The sequence below is a fragment of the Dreissena polymorpha genome, chromosome 2 (assembly GCF_020536995.1).
Source record: "Dreissena polymorpha isolate Duluth1 chromosome 2, UMN_Dpol_1.0, whole genome shotgun sequence".
NCBI classification, from domain to species: Eukaryota; Metazoa; Mollusca; class Bivalvia; order Myida; family Dreissenidae; genus Dreissena; species Dreissena polymorpha.
Window position 1 is genome coordinate 114676474 of NC_068356.1, and position 21780 is coordinate 114698253.

General features: G+C 38.2%; 1 protein-coding gene across 4 annotated transcripts in view; it reads left to right on the plus strand.

The window, feature by feature from the left end:
- The window catches only part of LOC127868547 (disks large homolog 5-like), a 98459-nt gene that overhangs the window by 70926 nt on the left and 5753 nt on the right, over positions 1-21780 (plus strand). For 3 of the 4 annotated variants that reach the window (XM_052410393.1, XM_052410395.1, XM_052410396.1), the window contains 16 exons: positions 212-287; positions 771-874; positions 3101-4425; positions 4817-5148; positions 6593-6695; positions 7600-7774; positions 9342-9444; positions 12277-12394; positions 12655-12829; positions 15097-15199; positions 17544-17763; positions 18275-18483; positions 19808-19843; positions 20128-20229; positions 20930-21057; positions 21367-21476. In XM_052410393.1, the coding sequence (XP_052266353.1) occupies positions 212-287; positions 771-874; positions 3101-4425; positions 4817-5148; positions 6593-6695; positions 7600-7774; positions 9342-9444; positions 12277-12394; positions 12655-12829; positions 15097-15199; positions 17544-17763; positions 18275-18483; positions 19808-19843; positions 20128-20229; positions 20930-21057; positions 21367-21476 (3419 nt within the window). The remainder of the gene's footprint in view (positions 1-211; positions 288-770; positions 875-3100; positions 4426-4816; positions 5149-6592; positions 6696-7599; positions 7775-9341; positions 9445-12276; positions 12395-12654; positions 12830-15096; positions 15200-17543; positions 17764-18274; positions 18484-19807; positions 19844-20127; positions 20230-20929; positions 21058-21366; positions 21477-21780) is intronic. The other variant, XM_052410394.1, reaches the window with a different exon arrangement.

Consider the following 21780-nt stretch of genomic DNA (forward strand, 5'->3'; position numbering starts at 1 on the left):
GAATGTGCACATTATTTCTTTTTTTGTCTTACCAATATTGTGGAAGTTAATGAAAACTTAATATGCCTTTTGCCATAATTAGAACCTGTTCCATAATTAAGGACAATCGTTCTAGCCACTTTTGCCACAATAGTTGTATTCTCAACATTAAATATCTTAATCCATTTATATTGACAGCAATTGGAATAGCAGATTGTAATGTTTGTAACAGCAGGTGATGCGGCGGAGGAAGATCTCTCCATCGCGGTCCTGGCAGGCCATCCAGCTAAGCATTCCCCCTGGAAAAGGTGAGAGGGCAGGGCCTGCAGCATCACACTGATAACCAGCCAGTGGGACTCTTGTCCTTAGAATTCATTGATAAAACTAGATGTCATTGGTCTGAAACATAATTGCCTGCTTGGAAATGTTGAATTTTTTTTCATGACAGACTTATTGAAATTTCGTAGAATGGTTAACTTGTCTTCAGCTTAGGGAGATGTACTTGGCTTGTAAATGTTGTAGTTGTAAAATATTTGCACTAGATGTGTTAACTTAATGCAGAATACAAAAGTTACAATGAATTGTGTTCATCCTTCAATGTGGCCTCAGAGGTCCAAATTTTCACAAGCTCTAAAGCCATGCAACAGCAAATTGGCATTTTGGCTTGCTCAGATTCAGAACTATCATATTGCCTGGATTGTAAAATTGTCTTTTTGTCAAACAAGAACACTAAAATGTGGGCTTTACTTAGCCAAAGTGCTGATTTCCATATCAGTTCCATGTGTTTTCAGATATTGGCATTCAGCTAGAGAATGGGCTGTATGTAACCAGGGTGAATCCAGGCTCCTATGCTGCCAAGGAGGGGCTCATAACCGTGGGTGACCGCATCATAAGTGTGAGTACATTCCATTGGTGTGACTGCTTTGCAAGTAATTAAATGAATGGAGAAATCAGAATTATATATACATCCCTAACTCTTTGGTAGACAATTCATATGAAGCTTTTTATGCCCCCGGTAGGGTGGCATATAGCAGTTGAACTGGCCGTTAGTGTGTCAGTATGTCGGTATGTGTGTATGTCAGTCTGTCCGTTCGAAAAAAACTTTAACATTGGCCATACCTTTTTATGTCCCCCACTATAGTAGTGGGGGACATATTGTTTTTGCCCTGTCTGTTGGTCTGTTGGTCTGTTGGTCTGTCTGTCTGTTTGCGCCAACTTTAACATTTTGCAATAACTTTTGCTATATTGAAGATAGCAACTTCATATTTGGCATGCATGTGTATCTCATTAAGCTGAACATTTTGAGTGGTGAAAGGTCAAGGTCAAGGTCATCCTTCAAGGTCAGAGGTCAAATATATGTGGCCAAAATCGCTCATTTTATGAATACTTTTGCAATATTGAAGATAGCAACTTGATATTTGGCATGCATGTGTATCTCATGGAGCTGCACATTTTGAGTGGTGAAAGGTCAAGGTCAAGGTCATCCTTCAAGGTCAGAGGTCAATTATATGTGGCCAAAATCGCTCATTTTATGAATACTTTTGCAATATTGAAGATAGCAACTTGATATTTGGCATGCATGTGCATCTCATGGAGCTGCTCATTTTGAGTGGTGAAAGGTCAAGGTCAAGGTCATCCTTCAAGGTCAGAGGTCAAATATATGTGGCCCAAATCGCTTATTTTATGAATACTTTTGCAATATTGAAGATAGCAACTGTATATTTGGCATGCATGTGTATCTCATGGAGCTGCACATTTTGAGTGGTGAAAGGTCAAGGTCAAGGTCATCCTTCACAAGGTCAAGGTCATCCTACAATGTCAAACATCATATAGGGGGACATTGTGTTTCACAAACACATCTTGTTCAATATTGAAGATAGCAACTTGATATTTGGCATGCATGTGCATCTCACGGAGCTGCACATTTTGAGTGGTGAAAGGTGAAGGCCAAGGTCATCCTTTAAGGTCAAATGTCTAATATATGGCGTCTGTTCGTCCGTCCAAAAACTTTAACATTGGCCATAACTTTTTCACAATTGAAGATAGCAACTTAATATTTGGCATGCATGTGTATCTCATGGAGCTGAATAATTTGAGTGGTGAAAGGTGAAGGTCAAGGTCATCCTTCAAGGTCAAATGTAATATATGGCGTCTGTCCGTCCGAAAACTTTAACATTGGCCATAACTTGTTCAATATTGAAGATGGTAACTTGATATTTGGCATGCATATGCATCTCACTGAGCTGCACATTTTGAGTGGTGAAAGGTGAAGGTCAAGGTCATCCGTCAAAGTCAAATGTCTAATATATGGCGTCTGTCGGTCCGTCCAAAAAACTTTAACATTGGCCTTAACTTTTGCGCTATTGAAGATAGCACATTGATATTCGGCATGCATGTGTATCTCATGGAGCTGAACATTTTGAGTGGTAAAAGATGAAGGTGAAGGTCATCCTTTAAGGTCAAATGTCAAATATATGGCGTCTGTCCGTCTGAAAACTTTAACATTGGCCATAACTTTTTCAATATTGAAGATAGCAACTTGATATTTGGCATGCATATGCATCTCACAGAGCTGCACATTTTGAGTGGTGAAAGGTGAAGGTCAAGGTCATCCTCCAAGGTCAAATGTCAAATATATGGCGTCTGTCGTTCCGAAAAAATTGGCGCAATAGGGGGCATTGTGTTTCTGACGAACACATCTCTTGTTTTTATTTATTTTGTAATAAGACTAAATTAGTGTTCTTTCTTGTTAGAATAATAATGATGAGGTACTATCACCATTATTAAATTTTAAACCCTGAAGTAATGACTGCTAAATTACAAGGACAAGTGTCATCCTTCTTTCTTTTAAAATTTTGATGCAAGTTTTGAAAGTTTCCTATACAGATACTAAGGGTTGACCTAAGGTGCCTTAGTTTCTGTGTACTAATTAAATGCACCCTGTTGCTTATCCCTTTCCCACCAGAACAGCCAGCAAGTACCTTAGAGTAGAAAATGAAGCCTTCAAAACTTGAATCTAGTAAGAAAGATATGAAAATGGCAAATGATTTCTAAGGGACTGCCAACGCGTCAAAGTGTGTATCTGAGCCATAAAGGTTTAAATAAGATGTTTTGCTTGCAGGTGAATGGTCGCAGTGTTGAGAACATGAGCCCAGAGGATCTACAGAAGACCCTGTTCCAGTGTGGGGGAGACACCATCCTGCTGGACGTGTGGCGCCAGACCACACCCCTCAGCTCGGCTGGCTCCTCCCCCATACCCCTTGGAGCCCCTCTCCAGGAACCCCTTCTCTGCCCCTCCTCCAAGTCAGACCCCTCCAAGCGTTGGGACTCAGCCAGTGAAGGCAGCAAGGGCAGCTTGCGTAATATCAAGAGCAGTGGGTCCCAGACAGACAGTCTTGACAGTCCCAGTGTGATGCGCAGGGGTAAAGAACGAAAACAGTCCGATAAGGATTCAGACCATAAGGCGAGACATAGTGTGCACATCTTTGATAAAGCATTAGAAACTGTGGACAAAATATTCAAGTCAAGGAATAAGTCCACTGAGAGAATTGAGATTGATAAAGGGACACTCACACCAAGTCGACCAAGAACTATGATAGAAAACAGTGTGGATATTGTTGAATTCGCCTTTCCAATGCATACTCGAGAAAACTCAAATGCCTCATCAACAACAAGAAATTCTGGACGACCAAATGAGGAAGTGCTTGAAAATGTGGACCAAGAAATGAGTAACACAGGCACATGGCCAAAGTGTTATCGCTTTTCAAATGCAACAGTTAATGGGACTGTGATACAGACTCAGAAAAACCATCACAAACGCCCAAGCATAGAGGCTGTGATAGATCGTACTGGGGACCAAGGCTTTCGAGTACCGCCCTTGCCACCCGAACGCAAGAACTCTTCATTTGTGGCTGCCAGACACACGCCCCAGAATTCTGACTCCACCATCACCTACAGCTCCCATCCACCCTCTCCCTCACTATCCCCCCAGCCCAGTAATGCGAGTTCCAGTGTTGCATATTTTCCCAAATCTCCAGCTATTCCGCGGCACACGTTCATTCACCAGCACCAGGACAGCATCAACACTCCCCCTCCTAGTCAAAGCTACCATTCTCCCCCTGGGGCTCATACCCCCCATCAGGCACACAAGCCAACCAGACTTACTGGTAACCTTAAAAGTCCTCCACGCATTCCACAAGTGTCCACCAACCAATATGACTTAAAAAGTTCGAGCAATCATGCCAATAGAATGCGTCCCCCCAGTGGGGTGTCAGTTGAGCAGAAGAGTTTGCACTCCAATGTGGTCTACATATCGCCGACAAGCCACAATCCACCATCACATATAGGAAGTCGAAACAGCACTCCTGAACCTTACTCACCCACCAAACCTATCGAGTTTATAGATCGACCAATAGGACGCCATTATGCTATGCCCAACTCATACAGGTAAATAGATGTAAATTTAGGAGTAAAAAATAGATTGTATACGTTTGTCATATATTTTTATGCTCCCACAGGAGGGGAGGCTTTAAAGGTTGCACATGTCTGTCCATCTGTTAGTTCTTATGTATGTCCTTAAACATGTGTTTTGAGCTCCTCTTTAACTACTGCATGGATTTTGCTATGGAGTGGATTCGTCTGTGTCCAAACAAGTTATGGGGACATCAGTGTCTCTGACACATTTCTAGTTTCATGTGTGTGTACATTGGTAAAGGAAAGCTTTCTGAACTTTATTTAATAGTTATGATGTTGAATTGTTTTAACAAAAATTTGCAGATAATTTGTCTACTTCTTTTCACTTACAACAACTTGATTATACATATCTATCTGATTGCAGCAGTAACTCGCTGCCGACCCCGTCTCAACCAGTGGTTGCCCGGCAACATGACAACGTGCACCACGCCACCACCACGGTCCTGCCGCCCAGGTTTAATCCTCATGCAGCATTCCTCCCGGATAGCATCGATCTGGAGAACCTGCCGCCGTACCCCAGCGGCATGTCAGAGGTCAGCTCCCCAAGCCCCAGCCTGATCTCCGAGGTGAGCCGCTTCACGCCCAACCACATGGAGTACCCGTACCCTTCGTACCCATACTACCAGGAACACCGCTACCGCAATCCATCCATACCCAGTGTCAATGTCAGCATCAACGATACATCTGGATCTATTGGTGAGTCATTATGACTCAGTAGATGTACTTTTGTCATATAAGAAAGATGTCATTATGTCTGAAATCTTAAGCGGTGGACCTTGGTTGTAGTTAACTCACTAATTGCTCGCTCCAGCAAAATTCAAAAATCACTTGATCGGTAGTAAACCAGGTTTTTAGGGACAGTTATGATACACATTAAAAGTGTATCAGTTGAAAGCAATAAATCAAATGAATTGATTCCATTATATTTGTAATTATCCATTGCACATGAGGTCTGGGCATGTATGTTATAGTTGGTTTCCTTTCACTTATGCCTGATGTAAATGTACATTTATCAGTGAAAATATGATATTTTTGGTTTCTGCATACAATTTCAATATTTGCTTTAAGCAAACCGTTGATATATACTAACATGTATTTCTTCTTTATACTATATTGACTTAGAAGTCACTGAATGAAATATTTAACCAAAACATTGTCTCAGATGTTACTGCAATTGACATGTGACCGCATTTCACACTGTCTGTGTAACATCATAAAAGTAGCTATGTAAAAGCCAATTGACATTTTAGAAATATGTTTTGTGTGCAACCTCACAGATTAAATGCTCATAGCAGGTGTCTTAAGCTTTAACAATATTATATTTTAAAACTCTTTCAACTAATTTTTAACTTAGCTGGAAGTATAGTTAATGTACATTATGCATTTTATAATTATTTCTAATTAAACAGAGAAAACTGCCATCATCATCTAATGATGATTATGACAGATTATGAATCTTGAATGGAGATTTCCTTATGCTCTTGTTTTGTGTATGATGTCTTTAAATTAAAGAGTACAGTAGGAGTGTGTATGTTTGCCATGTAACACAGATAATAGTGAAAGAAAACACTTAATGGTCATGGTCCACTCAATTGTTTGTCTGTCCAGTTTACTTAGCTGCATGTAGCTTAGTTTACCAAAGGTCCACTGCTTCAAATGCTATTTGTGAAAACAGAGTCATTATAAGGATTGATGGTGCCATGCCTGTTATTTTTCTGCAGTTTTATCTTTCAGTTCTATCTACCATGACTACTTTAATCAAATGATTTTTCTTTAAGTAAAATGTAAGTTTTTAATGTCTTTATATGATTTTCAAATAATAACACTTTAGAATAAAAACATTGACGTCTTTGTAAAAAAACATTTCACCAAAACAGACTTTAGGGAGATGGTCCCGCTTAAGCTTAAGCCAAATGTCTATAGTGAATAACTTCCATGCTTTGGGATTTATTAGACTTTTAACCAAAAAAACCAAACCAAATTCAGATAATCATATCAGGACCGGTAGAAAAACTTAGCTATTCCCTAGCCAACTAAATATACACCCAAGTTTTATATGCTATAGTCTGACAACTCTTGTTATAAAAGTCATCCTTAAGTGATAAGTTGTAATCATTGTTGATGACTTGTCTTTCCTCAGTGTCAGATGGTGACCTGGAGAGCATGTGCAGTCCATTCCAAGAGATGCACAAGATGTTGCCCCAATCTTCACTGCCTTTGGACCATTCTCTGCCAAGAAGAAAGTATGTGTCTGTTTCTAATTATTTGAGTGTCGTTCTGGAAAACTTGGCTTAATGCATGTACGAAAAGTCTTGTCCCAGATTAGCCTGTGCAATTTGAACAAACTAATCAGGGACGACACTTTCCGCTTTTAATTTTTTGGTTTAAAGGAAGTCTTTAAAACAAAAATCTAGCCGAAAGTGTTGTCTCTAATAAGCTGTGCGGACTGCACAGGCTAATCTTAAGGCACATGCATTAAGCCCAGTTTTCCCAGGACAAGGCTAATTTTATGGCATTGCATGGATGACCAGTCATACAGATTGCTTTATGGGGCCTTTTGTCCATGTAATGCTTTAGTCATGAGTTCAACATCATTCATGGTCATGTCCCCTGTGCATCTGGTGCATAAAGGTTTCCTTTCATTAAAACATGTTCTCTGAATTGACAACTGGTAAAAATTGTGTGGATTGTTTTGTTGTGTTTGAAATAATTCGTTACCAAAAGAGGGTAATTCTTAGGTATTAGAATGTGTAACAAATATGCCCCAACTGCTTTTGGAAATTCGCTTCTACTTCTGGTTTTTCTTCATCATTTTTAAGTGAAAATATATATAAGCTGAGCTCTGGAAAACCAGGCTTAATTCATGTGCTTAAGTGTTGTCCCATTTTAGCTTGTGCAGTCTACATAGGCTAATCAGAGACAACAATGTCGGCTTTAAGGGAATGTTTTAAGGGAATGTTTTGTTTAAATGAAGTCTCTTCTTAACAAGAATCTAGTGTAGGTAATGTCATCCCTGATAAGCCTGTGAAGCGCCTTCACAGGCAAATCTAAGACAGCAAAAGTGCACATCCATTAAGCCACATTTGCCCAGAGCTAGCTCAATTGTTGAGATAAGATCAGTTAACAGTTCCCTTTTTTTCCCAACAGACCTTCCAAGCCCAAGCTGCATGAGACGCGTACGATCAGTTTTGAGAAGACCTTGAAACCAGTCGGTTTCCAGATAGAGATGGGACCAGTCAGTGGGGGGATATTTGTGCGCTCTGTCAACGAGAATAGCCAGGCAGCCATGGAGGGGCTCGTAGTCGGGGACCAGCTATTGGAGGTAAGACTCAGTCTCAAGTGCAGCTTTCATCATTGGATTGGTCTTCATGGGTTACAAATACATAAAATGGTGCCATGACTTGATTGTTTTCTGAGTCTTATTATCCCCAGCCATAGGCGGAGGGATATTGTTTTGGCGGTGTCCATCCGTCCGTCCTTCCGTCTTTCCGTCCGTCTTTCCGTCTGTCCGGCACTTTTGTGTCCGAAGCCATATCTCGGAGGTGCTTTGGCGGATTTCATTGAAACTTGATATGAGTATATATATGGATAAGAGGATAATGCACGCCAAATGGCATTGTACCACATTTGTTAATAACGGAGTTATGGCCTTTTGTATCTTGAAAAAATGCTTTTTTTGTGTCCGGAGCCATATCTGTGAAGTGCTTTGGCGGATTTCATTGAAACTTAATATGAGTATACGTATGGATAAGAGGATGATGCACGCCAAATGGCATTGTACACCATCTGTTTATAACGGAGTTATGGCCCTTTGTTTCTCGAAAAAATCCTTTTTTAGTGTCAAATATAACACTTTTGTGTCCAGAAGCATTTGGCGGGGGATATCAATTCTACGTATTTGCTTGTTTGCTGTGATTTTGAAAGTGCCCCCCAAAGTCGGAGGGAATTAGAATTGGAATTGTCCATCTGTTTGTCTGGGACAAACTTTTCAGGGCTATATCTCAGAAACTATATGACCCCCCAAAAGTCAGAGGGATTTAGAATTGTAATTATCCATCTGTCTGTCTGGGACGAACTTTTCAGGGCTATATCTCAGAAACTATATGAGATATCAACATGAAACTTGACTGGTGTATAGATATCAAGAAGAAGAAATTCCATAACTATGAATCATAACCCTACTTTTTCTTAAATAGGAGCTATTTCCCTTTGTTTTTATTGTATGCTGTAATTTTCAGGCTATATCTCAGATACCATACAAGATTTAAACATGAAAATTGATGGCTGTCTTGATATAAATGAGGATAAGTGCCATGCTTAAGAACCATAACCCTACACTTTCTTAAATAAGAGTTAATGCCCTTTGTTATTTTCATATGCTGTAACTTTTCAGATACAATTCAATATATTAATATGAAACTGCATGGATGTATAGATATCGATGAGAAAAAAAGCCTTGCACAATCATCATGACCCTACACTTTTTTTAATAAGAGTTATTGACCTTTGCTGTTTTTGTATGATGTTACTTTTCAGGGCTATATTTCAGATACGATACAAGATTTTAACATGAAACTTCATGGGTGTATAGATATCAATGAGGAGAATGCATCAAAACAATTACACTGCATTATTTGAGGATAATACCGTATATCAAGGGATTTGCACCCATCCATAAGCACAATTTATTTGGTAGAGGATATCAATTCAACAAATTTGCTTGTTTCCATTTTGAATTATTTCTTAGTGAACAGCCACGTGTGGAATTCAGTTTATGAGTCCTTGTGTTTCTACAATTGTATCACATTTTTTTACGACGCTTGTTAACAAGTACATTTAAATTATACTAGATATTTAAAATTCCAAGATCTATATTTTCTGTTTTCCAGATCTGTGCTATCAACATGCGTAATGCCACCTATGACTTGGCAGCCAGGGTCTTGCAGCAGTGTGGAAGTAACCTGACAATGTTGGTGCAGTATAACCCTGAAAGTAAGCTAACAAATTGTAGTGTATTAAATTTAGTTAATTAAAGTATTAAAATGTCAAGGAGAAAATATACTGTTTCATTTATGATGTTGATATTTATCTTTCAAGTGTTAAACTGTACATGGCCATATTAGCTGATTTTTAGCGAGGCTGTTTTCGGAGAAAACCCGAGCTATTGTCATAGCCAGCTCGCCGTCCGCAATAGGTGTCATGCTAAAACCTTAACATTGGCCATAATTTTTTTAATATTGAAGATAGCACCTTGATATTTGGCATGCATGTGTATCTCATGGAGCTGCACACTTTGAGTGGTACAATTTTAAGGTGAACATCATCCTTCAAGGTCTAGGGTCGAAAAAACAAAGTCAAGGGAAGTAATAAGCTTTAAATGGACATAGTTATCTGACCTGCCGACGTATATATTTTTATGCCCCCCTTCGAAGAAGAGGGGGTATATTGCTTTGCTCATGTCGGTCGGTCGGTCGGTATGTCGGTCCGTCCACCAGGTGGTTTCCGGATGATAACTCAAGAACGCATACGCCTAGGATCATGAAACTTCATAGGTAGATTGATCATGACTCGCAGATGACCCCTATTGATTTTGAGGTCACTAGGTCAAAGGTCAAGGTCACGGTGACCCGAAATAGTAAAATGGTTTCCGGATGATAACGCAAGAACGCATACGCCTAGGATCATGAAACTTCATGGGTAGATTGATCTTGACTTGCAGATGACCCCTATTGATTTTGAGGTCACTAGGTCAAAGGTCAAGGTCACGGTGACCCGAAATAGTAAAATGGTTTCCGGATGATAACTCAAGAATGCATACGCCTAGGATCATGAAACTTCATGGGTAGATTGATCATGACTCGCAGATGACCCCTATTGATTTTGAGGTCACTAGGTCAAAGGTCAAGGTCACGGTGACCCGAAATAGTAAAATGGTTTCCGGATGATAACTCAAGAATGCATACGCCTAGGATCATGAAACTTCATAGGTACATTGATCATGACTCGCAGATGACCCCTATTGATTTTGAGGTCACTAGGTCAAAGGTCAAGGTCACGGTGACCCGAAATAGTAAAATGGTTTTCGGATGATAACTCAAGAACGCATATGCCTAGGATCATGAAACTTCATAGGTAGATTGATCATGACTCGCAGATGACCCCTATTGATTTTGAGGTCAAAGGTCAAGGTCACGGTGACCCGAAATAGTAAAATGATTTTCGGATGATAACTCAAGAACGCTTTTGCCTAGGATCATGACACTTCATAGGTACATTGATCGTGACTCGCAGATGACCCCTATTGATTTTCAGGTCACTAGGTCAAAGGTCAAGGTCACAGTGACAAAAAACGTATTCACACAATGGCTGCCACTACAACGGACAGCCCATATGGGGGGCATGCATGTTTTACAAACAGCCCTTGTTGTTAAATAAATCAAAGTGGCGCAGTAGGCGTAATTGTGTTTCTGACAAACACATTGTGGTAAAAGGTCAAGGTCAAGGTCATCCTTTACGGTCTATGGTAAAAAATACAGATTTAAGGGAAGTAATAAGCTTTAAAAAGGGAGAAAATTATTCAATATTGAACGTAGCCACTTTATATATTTGGCATGCATGTGTATCTCGTGGAGCTGCACATTTTGAGTGGTGAATATACAGTCACGGTAGTGACTTTAAATTATTTGCTACTAAAAATAGACATTTGTTACAGACAATTATTTTCAAGGGAAGTAATTTATATAATTATAAATCTCATATTATATATTATATTTCCTTACCAAGAGGTGAAGTTCTTTAAACAGTTACTGTACAGATTTATTATTTTGATGAATGATTAATTTGTCAAAGTTTTTTTTTAAATGATATAATTATAATTTCTTTAATGTTCATTACATACCTGTGGACTTATGTCCATAGATACATGATCAATTCTGGCTATGACCTCTTTTAAACCACAGGCCTTGGTTGTCAGTGATGTCTGACATGGTCATTATAGACTGTGAGACCCTTTGTAAATATAATTGGACATAATAAAAAGTGTATTTCTATGCTGCTTTTTATGCCCCCAGATCGAATGATCGGGGGTATTTTGTTTTTGGCCTGTCTGTCTTTATGTCATTGTATGTGTGTGTCTGTTTGTCATTGTATGTGTGTGTCTGTCTGTCATTGTATGTGTGTGTCTGTCCCAAAACTTTAAATTTGGCCATAACTTTTGCAATATTGAAGATAGCAACTTGATATTTGGCATGCGTGTGTATCTCATGGAGCTGCACATTTTGAGTGGTGAAAGGTCAAGATCATCCTTCAAGGTCAAAGGTCATATATTGGAGATTGCAACTTAATATTTGGCATGCATATTAACCTAATGGAGCTGCACGTTTTGAGTGGTAAATGGTCAAGGTAATCCTTCAAGGTCAAAGGTCCAATATACGGGTGGGGGCATTGTGTTTCACAAACACAGCTCTTGATTAAAATCTTATTTTTGAAAAAGTGTTAACAGAATTATACCTCTGTCACTCAGTTTATGTTTTTGCTTGTGTTACCATAAGCAAAACAGTGTTCTTGTGTTTCTACTGTGGAATGGTGCAGAATACAAATCTTAAGATTTTGGTTGTAATTGTGATTCAGAGACTAGGAAGTCTTTATTATTGGTAGATTATTAAATTGTCCTGTTTTAGCCTTTAGTTGGACAATACAAGTGTGAATAACTTCACTTGGCTTAAGTCTGCGCTCTTGATGTGATGTCTGGTTTTAAATGTTGTTTTTGTAAATATATTTGTGTTCAGTTCTATAAAAAGTACAAGGGGTAAATCATTTTTGCAGAGTATTTAGGTGGCAACTACAATGAGACATCTGCCCCTAGTTCCCCAGAACAGCCGCCCAAAGTCCAGGACCACAACAACCCACGTGTCAGGCTCCCAGCTAGGGACAGCACTCGCGGGTTAGATATATGTTATAACATTCATATTGCTTGTTTGTGTATACTAGTAATTAATTTTTCAAGATGACATATTTTATTAAAGTATTTGAAAAGGAAACATTGTATGTTTTTTTGTAAAAATAATTAAAAAGAATTAGACTGCCATTTTTGTGTGAATTTGCAATTTTTTTAATATAGCTTTTTTAAAAATATTTGAATACTAAAACTGGATCACTGTCTTTTCAAGCAATAATAATAAATAAACCTTCGACTGCCCTCAGGTCGATAGGAAAATACGACGCTCAGCGCAATGTGTCTTTCAAGAAGCCCAACCCCACTGCCAGCCTGGGGCTCTCTCTCGCCGGGGGCAACGCTACGGGAATCTTCATCCAGAACATTGAGGAGAATAGCCCCGCACATAACCAGAATGTCCTCGCAGGGGACCAAATACTGGAGGTAGCACATTCACAGCTGTCATACATATTGATATGAGCACTGTTCTGAGAAAAGGAGGCTTAATGCATGCGCGTAAAATTTCAACCCAGATAAGCTCTTGATGTCCACATAGACTAACCAGGGACGACACTTTAAGCCTAAGATGGCTTTTACCTTTGAATAGACTTTGAACCAAAAATCCCTGATTAGCCTGTCAGGCTCATGCGTTAAGCCCTGTTTTCCCAAAGGAAGACGTTGTGTACTACTGGTTGTTGCGGCATCATGATTGAATAATCTAAACTGTTCTGTAGATTAGATTTGTTTTCAATTGTAACTATTGGAATAGATTGTTTATACCACCCAAATATGTCTGTATAAATGTCTACAGATAAATTGTAATTACATGTATTAAAAAAACAAGACTATTGCTAAGCAATATATGTCCCCTACCGGCTCCACCATTGTCAGATTTTTTAATTTTATTAGCTGTTTTCAGAGAAAACCCGAGGTATTGTCATAGCCAGCTCGTCGTCCGCCGTCTGACTTCCGCTGTCCGCGTCGTGCTAAAACCTACAACTTTGAAACTTCATATGTAGCTGCAACTTGATGGGTCACTAGGTCAAAGATCAAGGTCACTGTGACCTCAAATAATAATAAAAAATCTGACAAGCTTTCATTTATTCAAATCTGCACCCGCAGCCAAGCGTGGCACCCGTTATGCGGTGCTATTGTTAGCTCATCTATTTTTTGAAAAAAAATTATGAGCTATTGTCTTCACCTTGGCGTCGGCGTCGGCGTTGGCGTCCGGTTAAGTTTTGCGTTTAGGTCCACTTTTCTCAGAAAGTATCAATGCTATTGCATTCAAACTTGGTACACTTACTTACTATCATGAGAGGACTGGGCAGGCAAAGTTAGATAACTCTGGCGTGCAATTTGACAGAATTATGTGCCCTTTTTATACTTAGAAAATTGAAAATTTTGGTTAAGTTTTGCGTTTAGGTCCACTTTTCTCAGAAAGTATCAATGCTATTGCATTCAAACTTGGTACACTTACTAACTATCATGAGGGGACTGGGAAGGCAAAGTTAGATAACTCTGGCGTGCATTTTGACAGAATTATGTGCCCTTTTTATACTTAGAAAATTGAAAATTTTGGTTAAGTTTTGTGTTTAGGTCCATTTTATTCCGTAAGTATCAAAGCTATTGCTTTCATACTTGCAACACTTATTAACTATCATAAGGGGACTGTGCAGGCAATGTAATGTAACTCTGACTGGCATTTTGACAGAATTATGTGCCCTTTTTATACTTAGAAAATTGAAAATTTGGTTTAGTTTTGTGTTTAGGTCCACTTTATTCCTACAGTATCAAAGCTATTGGTTTCATACTTGCAACACTTATTAACTATCATAAGGGGACTGTGCAGGCAAAGTTATGTAACTCTGATTGGCATTTGGACGGAATTATGGGCCCTTTATACTTAGAAAATTGAAAATTTGGTTAAGTTTTGTGTTTTGGTCCACTTTACCCCTAAAGTATCATAGATATTGCTTTCATACTTGGAACACTCGCAAACTATCATAAGGGTACAGTAAAAGGACAAGTTGCATAACTCTGGTTGTCATTTTTACGTAATTATGGCCCTTTTTTGACTTAGTAACTTTGAATATATGGTTAAATTTTGCGTTTCGATCCACTTTACTTCTTAACTATCAAGGCTATTTCTTTCAAACTTCAAATACTTTCATGCTATCATGAGGTTACTGTACCTGGCTAGTTGAATTTTACCTTCACCTTTGAATGACCTTGACTCAAGGTCAAATTATTAAATTTTGCTAAAATTGCCATAACTTCTTTATTTATGATTAGATTTGATTGATACTTTGACAAAACTACTCTTACCTGACATACCACAATAGACTCCACCCAAACCATCGCCCCGTGCCCTCCCCCCGAATCCCTCCCCCCTATTTTTTTTTTTTTTTAAGATCATCTCACAAATGACCACCACACCCTCACACTATACCCCACCCCCCCACCCCCCCCCCAATTTTTTTTTTGAAACGGTTAAAAAACACCATTGTGAAACCGGTAGGGGACAATAAATCTAGAGGTTGTTTTAAATAAGTTACTGTCAGTTGTAGCTTAACGGCATGATGTTGCTATCTAAACAAGCTAAATTATAAAGAATTAAAACTTTCATTATGATTTGAGAAATATGCTGTATTAACAGTGAAGTCTAAAATACATAGATTAGTTTTACTTAATCTTCAATCTGTTTATTTCAGTTCAATGGAATTGATTTCACACGTGCTACTGCTGAGCAGGCTTACAGACATCTGCACGAGCCATGTGCGTCCGTCCGTTTGCGGCTGAGATACCACCCATCTTGTAAGTTCATTGCAAGATTTCATTTGATGTTAGTAGACATGCCATAGATAAACTTCCAATATGGAATGTAGAAGATGCATCATGATGTAATGAGTCTGCATTGTTATTAGTTACATTAGGGGGGAGCATAAAGTTGCCACTTCAAAGATGTTTGTCCGTCAAAATTCTTATTATCCCCGCCGAAAAAATAATTCGGAGGGGATAAAGTAATTGGTCCTGTCCATCTGTTTGGCCGTCTGTCCGTCCGGCCGAAACTTTGTCCAGAGCATAACTCCAAATCTATTCAATGGATTTACTTTAAAATTAGAATTTAACAGATGGCAACTAGGAGAAGTGCAGTGACTAAGAGCAATAACTCTATCTACCTTAGTTTTTGAATTATCTCCCCTTTTATATATTATCCCCGCTGAAAAAAAATTCGGAGGGGATATAGTAATTGGTCCTGTCCGTCTGGCTGAAACTTTGTGCGGAGCATAACTCCAAATCTATTCAATGGATTTACTTTAAACTTACAATATAAACAGATGGCAACTAGGAGAAGTGCAGTGACCAAGAATCATAACTCTATCTACCTTAGTTTTTGAATTATCTCCCCTTTTATATAACTTTAAAGTAAATTTTTGTCCGGAGCATCACTCTAAATATACTAAAGGGATTTACTTGAAACTTCAAATATAAACAGATGGCAACTAGGAGAAGTGCAGTGACCAAGAACCACAACTCTGTCTACCTTAGTTTTTGAATTATCTCCCCTTTTATATAATTTTAAGTAAATTTTTGTCCGGAGCATAACTCTAAATCTACGGAAGGGATTTACTTGAAACTTGAAATATAAACAGATGGCAACTAGGAAAAGTGCAGTGACTACGAACCATAACTCTATCTACCTTAGTTTTTGAATTATCTCCGCTTTTATATAACTTTAAAGTAAATTTTTGTCCGGAGCATAACTATAAATCTACTAAAGGGATTTACTTGAAACTTGAAATATAAACAGATGGCAACTAGGAGAAGTGCAGTGACCAAGAACCACAACTATATCTACCTTAGTTTTTGAATTATCTCCCCTTTTATATAAATTTAAAGTAAATTTTTGTCCGGAGCATAACTCTAAATCTACTGAAGGGATTTACTTGAAACTTGAAATATAAACAGATGGCAACTAGGAGAAGTGCAGTGACCAAGAACCATAACTCTATCTACCTTAGTTTTTTAATTATCTCCCCTTTTAGATAACATTAAAGTAAATTTTTGTTTGGAGCATAACTCTAAATCTACTAAAGGGATTTACTTGAAACTTGAAATATAAACAGATGGCAACTAGGAGAAGTGCAGTGAACAAGAACCATAACTCTATCTACCTTAGTTTTTTAATTATCTTCCCTTTTATATAATTTTAAAGTAAATTTTTGTCCGGAGCATAACTCTAAATCTACTGAAGGGATTTACTTGAAACTTGAAATATAAACAGCTGGCAAGTAGGAGAAGTGCAGTGACTAAGAACCATAACTCTATCTACCTTAGTGTTTTAATTATCTTCCTTTATTTAATTTCAAGCTAAATTTGTGTCCGGAGCATAATGAATTATCTCCCTTTATTTGTTTTTACAAATATTATTCTACTCTCAAAAACAAATGTTGTCATACAAGCAAACACATTTCGGCGGGGATTTTACACTACTGTGACAAGCTCTTTTTCCTCTACAATTTAATATATATGGCTGTGAATCAAATTGCCTGGACAATTTGAATGATTTTGCCACATTTCCATCATCGGATACTCTGGAACTGAAATTCTGCGTGTGATCTCAGATACTAATTGCTACACTAAAGTGAATCGTTACATGCAGCATCCATATATGGTGGACATTGCAAGTTCATTTGTATCTGATGATCAAAGCTTTCAGTTATTTATCTTTGTAAATAAGACATTTAAATAAGAGATTTTTGTTTCTGTGTGTTTGAATATTCGTTCCTCCAATCTTGTGATGCACACATTTCTGTCTGCTTTACCATCTCTATAGTGTACATCTAATGAGTGTTGTGTCCACGGCTCTGCAAACCCTAAGAAACAACACATAAGAGTCTCACGCTGGGAAAAAGGGGTTTAGCAACTGCGTAAAGTGTTGTCCTAGATTAGGCTGAGAAGACTGCAATGACTTATGGAATATTTTGTTTAAAGTAAGTCTCTTATTAGTGAAAATCCAGTTAAGGTGGAAAGTGTCATCCCTGCTAAGCCTGTGAAGACTGCACAGGCTAATCTGGGATGACATTTTATGGACATCAAACATTATAGCCTGTTTCCCCAAGGCAAGGCTCATATGTACTGCCCTGTCTATGCACAGTGTACAGCAAGGTGAGGGACATGAAGCGTGGTGACTCACTGTATGTGCGGGCCATGATAGACCACGTGGCAGACAAGGACGGGGAGCTGAGTTTCCGAAGGGATGACCTGCTGCACATTGAGGACACCATGTACGGGGGCCAGCAGGGGGTCTGGTACGCCTGGATCATCAGTGACACTGGAGAGAAGATCAAGGGCGGAACTATTCCCAGCAAAGACAGGTGCATATAAAATTATATTTCTGTTCAAGTACAAATAATATTAATTAGCATATCTCATTACTGTTAGTTTAAACCTATTTATTTTAGCTCGATTGCATAGAAAGCCTAAGGCTTATTGGAAACACTCTCGAGTCCATTTCCTGGGACTAGAACCAGTACTTAATGTCTATTGGGGAAATCTAAAGAAAGCTCCCACAGTGGGGATTTAACCCTTGACTTTCCAATCGCAAGATGGACACCATATCCACTACACCACTGCGATCTCATTAGTGTTAATGCATCTCTGGTAAGTAATATATTTCTTTAAAAAAATGCATTACTCTTGGCTTCAACAGATCATTTGACTTTATTGGCACTCAGTCAACAAATAATTATACTCATGATTTAGTGTTATTGCTTGTTTGAGTATAATTGAACAGTCAAGTCTGCTGCTACGCTGTTCGCTTGCGGCATTAGACCCATATTCGTCTGATGCAGCTCATATTCTTTTGACATAATTTCTTTATTTTAGGCTGGAAGATGACATTTCTCTGCACATGTCAGAAAGTATGAGTCTGCCAGACTCGGATGAGTTCAAAACCCGCCGTGGCTCTGGTTCGGCGAGACGTAGCTTTTGGAGGCGGAACAAAAAACACCAGCGTAATAATTCCAAAGACAGCCGTGACTTTAACTCGTGCTCCGATGCATCATTGAACAGTGACTCTTTACCAGTTCTGGATGGTAATTGGCAATTATTATTGTCTTACCTTTAAGGGTTGCTTTCCTAATACAGCACATGACTCATTATTTTAATGTAGATTATAGAGCCTTAAACATCCCAAACACCTTCTTGTTTGTAAAGAACACTATTTATTTAAATAGGACACTGAATAATATTTGTATAGGTAGTATATGAACGAAACATGGCAAATAAGTAAATGTGGCTAATACTCTTTTGGCTTAATTTTTACACAACAGATCATGGATTAATGACTGATTTAAAATGGTTCATGTACAATTATTTCTTTAATAAATGAGCTATTAAATTTGATATTCTTTACTTGCCTTTATTTGTTTTTATGTGCCCTGTCTGTTGGCTGGTTGGTTGGTTGGTCTGTCTGTCTGTCTGTCTGTCTGTTTGCGCCAACTTTAACATTTTGCAATAACTTTTGCTATATTGAAGATAGCAACTTCATATTTGGCATGCATGTGTATCTCATGAAGCTGCACATTTTGAGTGGTGAAAGGTCAAGGTCATCCTTCAAGGTCAGAGGTCAAATATATGTGGCCAAAATCGCTCATTTTATGAATACTTTTGCAATATTGAAGATAGCAACTTGATATTTGGCATGCATGTGTATCTCATGGAGCTGCACATTTTGAGTGGTGAAAGGTCAAGGTCAAGGTCATCCTTCAAGGTCAGAGGTCAAATATATGTGACCCAAATCGCTTATTTTATTAATACTTTTGCGATATTGAAGATAGCAACTTGATATTTGGCATGCATGTGTATCTCGTGGAGCTGCACATTTTGAGTGGTGCAAGGTCAAGGTCATTCTTCAAGGTCAGAGGTCAAATATATGTGGCCCAAATCGCTTATTTTATGAATACTTTTGCGATATTGAAGATAGCAACTTGATATTTGGCATGCATGTGTATCTCATGGAGCTGCACATTTTGAGTGGTGAAAGGTCAAGGTCAAGGACATGCTTCAAGGTCAAATATATGGGTCAAAATAGCGCATGTAATGTCATTTCTGCAATATTGAAGCTAGCAATTTTATATTTGAAATGCGTGTGTATCTCAAGGAGCTGCACATTTCGATATAGTATATCCCAGATAACGCAAATGAATTAAATCTGGTTTTCCCAGGTTAATATGCATTTCCTGGTTCTAATCTCCTATTGATCACAGGCAATAATTAGTAAACATATGAGTTTGTATTAACTGTAACATACCATAAATTAACTAATATCAAGTGCACATCGGCTAATTAAGCAAGTATTACGTGCACATGTTCTGTATCACTCTTTGTTGCTAATCTCATAACATTTGTCTGTTTCAGATTCCAGCACATATCTAAGTGTAGAGAGGCTAGAATGTAAGTCTGTTAGCTTAACAAAACTTGTGTTTTAAACTGATTAATTTGGTTCTCTCTTTCATAGGTGAGACAACTCCCTTGTTAGAAAATAAAGCGTCAACATAACAAAATGTTAATAAAAGGGTTGTTTTTTTAACTTGTCAGAATATACAAGTGTCGTCTTTGAAGTTAATGAATATAAACCACAGTTTTCTTTAAGAGAAACCACTGTAACACCGTTATAATTGTATGTAATTAGGGTAACATTTATCTATGAGTCTATTGTTTTCTACTGAATGTTGCAGACAAGAAGACGCGTCCAGTAGTTCTTATTGCCCCGCTGGCTGATGCTCTCATCCAGAAATTGTCCTCAGAATCTCCTGATAAATATTTCTACTGTCAGGCCAGTAAGTGGACATGTGTGGCTGTGTTCAGCAGTGTGAGATAGGGTTTCATGTTGTGTAACATACTTGTTAAACTTTTTATCCATATTATATTTCATGGAATAATTCCATAGAAATTAGCATGAAATATAATTCTTCCATAGAGCCTTTAGGATACAATGTATTTACACATAGTTGTTCAATGATGTGAACAATAATAAATAATGAGTGTAATATTGCTAACGCTTCAAGTATCTTTAGAGTAAGGGTGTGTATACTGCTTAATAAAACCAAATAAGAAACTAAGATATATCTCAACAGCCATCATCAATGTTTTCTTTCTATGAAAATAACAAAAGATGGAGTATTGAAATATTCCCATATGGAAAGAAGACAATGATCATGTGACCGCTCTTAGCTGATCTGATGGGTCATTTACGTAGGAGCTGTATTATATGAGTCGCGTGCTGAGAAAACTGGGCTTAATGCATGTGCGTAAAGTGTCGTCCCAGATTAGCCTGTGCAATCCGCATAGGCTAATCAGGGACAACACTTTCCTCCGTAATTGGATTTTCGGTAAGGAGGGACTAAAAATACCATAAAAGCGGAAAGTGTTGTCCCTGATTAGCCTGTGCGAACTCCCAATTTTCTCAGAACAAGATACGTATTATCTGCCTGTGTTGATGGTAGATAATAGTGAATACATTTGTATGCCGTATTTCAGCTGTGATGCAGACGTCTCAAAGTGAAATGCTAGATGGCCTGAAGGATGGACGCTACATCGACTTCTGGCAGCAGGAGGATAGGTTCCACTGTATACGCCTCAAGTCTGTCACTGACATCTGTGATCAGGTGAGCAGCACAACAACATATCTGTTGTTTGGGAGAACCATAAGGACTGATCGGCTTTCAAAGCATTCATTATTTTAGTTTTAAAAACCATTAAAAAAATGTGACATAATTGCAAACGGATCTTTTCTATGTAATTTTATTCATAAAATACCGGTACCATAAGTTAACCTTTTGGTTTTATCTCGGTTTGTTAAATATCTGGTATAGTTTATTATCGTAATAAAAGAACAAAACATACATTAAATTCACTCAGCAAATACATTTTATTTAACAAGTGCTTAAAATCATACCACAACTATTTCCTTTCAGAAGATTCATTGCCTGTTAAACGTGAATCCAGCGGCCATAGAGAGGCTACAGAGGCAGCAGATTTACCCCATTGTCATATACGCCAGACACAAATCTTATAAATCTCTAAGGTATTCTTGACTCATCTTAACATCTATTAAAAATTATTGACTTTGTCACTAAGTTAGATTTAATAAGACAGTCTCAGTGGATTTTATGAATCTACGGAATATTTCTGAGGTATTCTGGAATCTAGTTAAATTTTCTGAGGTATTTTGATTATTTTTTTAGCTCATCTATTTTTTGAAAAAAAATTATGAGCTATTGTCATCACCTTGGCGTCGGCGTCGGCGTCGGCGTTGGCGTTGGCGTCGGCGTCCGGTTAAGTTTTGCGTTTAGGTCCACTTTTCTCAGAAAGTATCAATGCTATTGCAT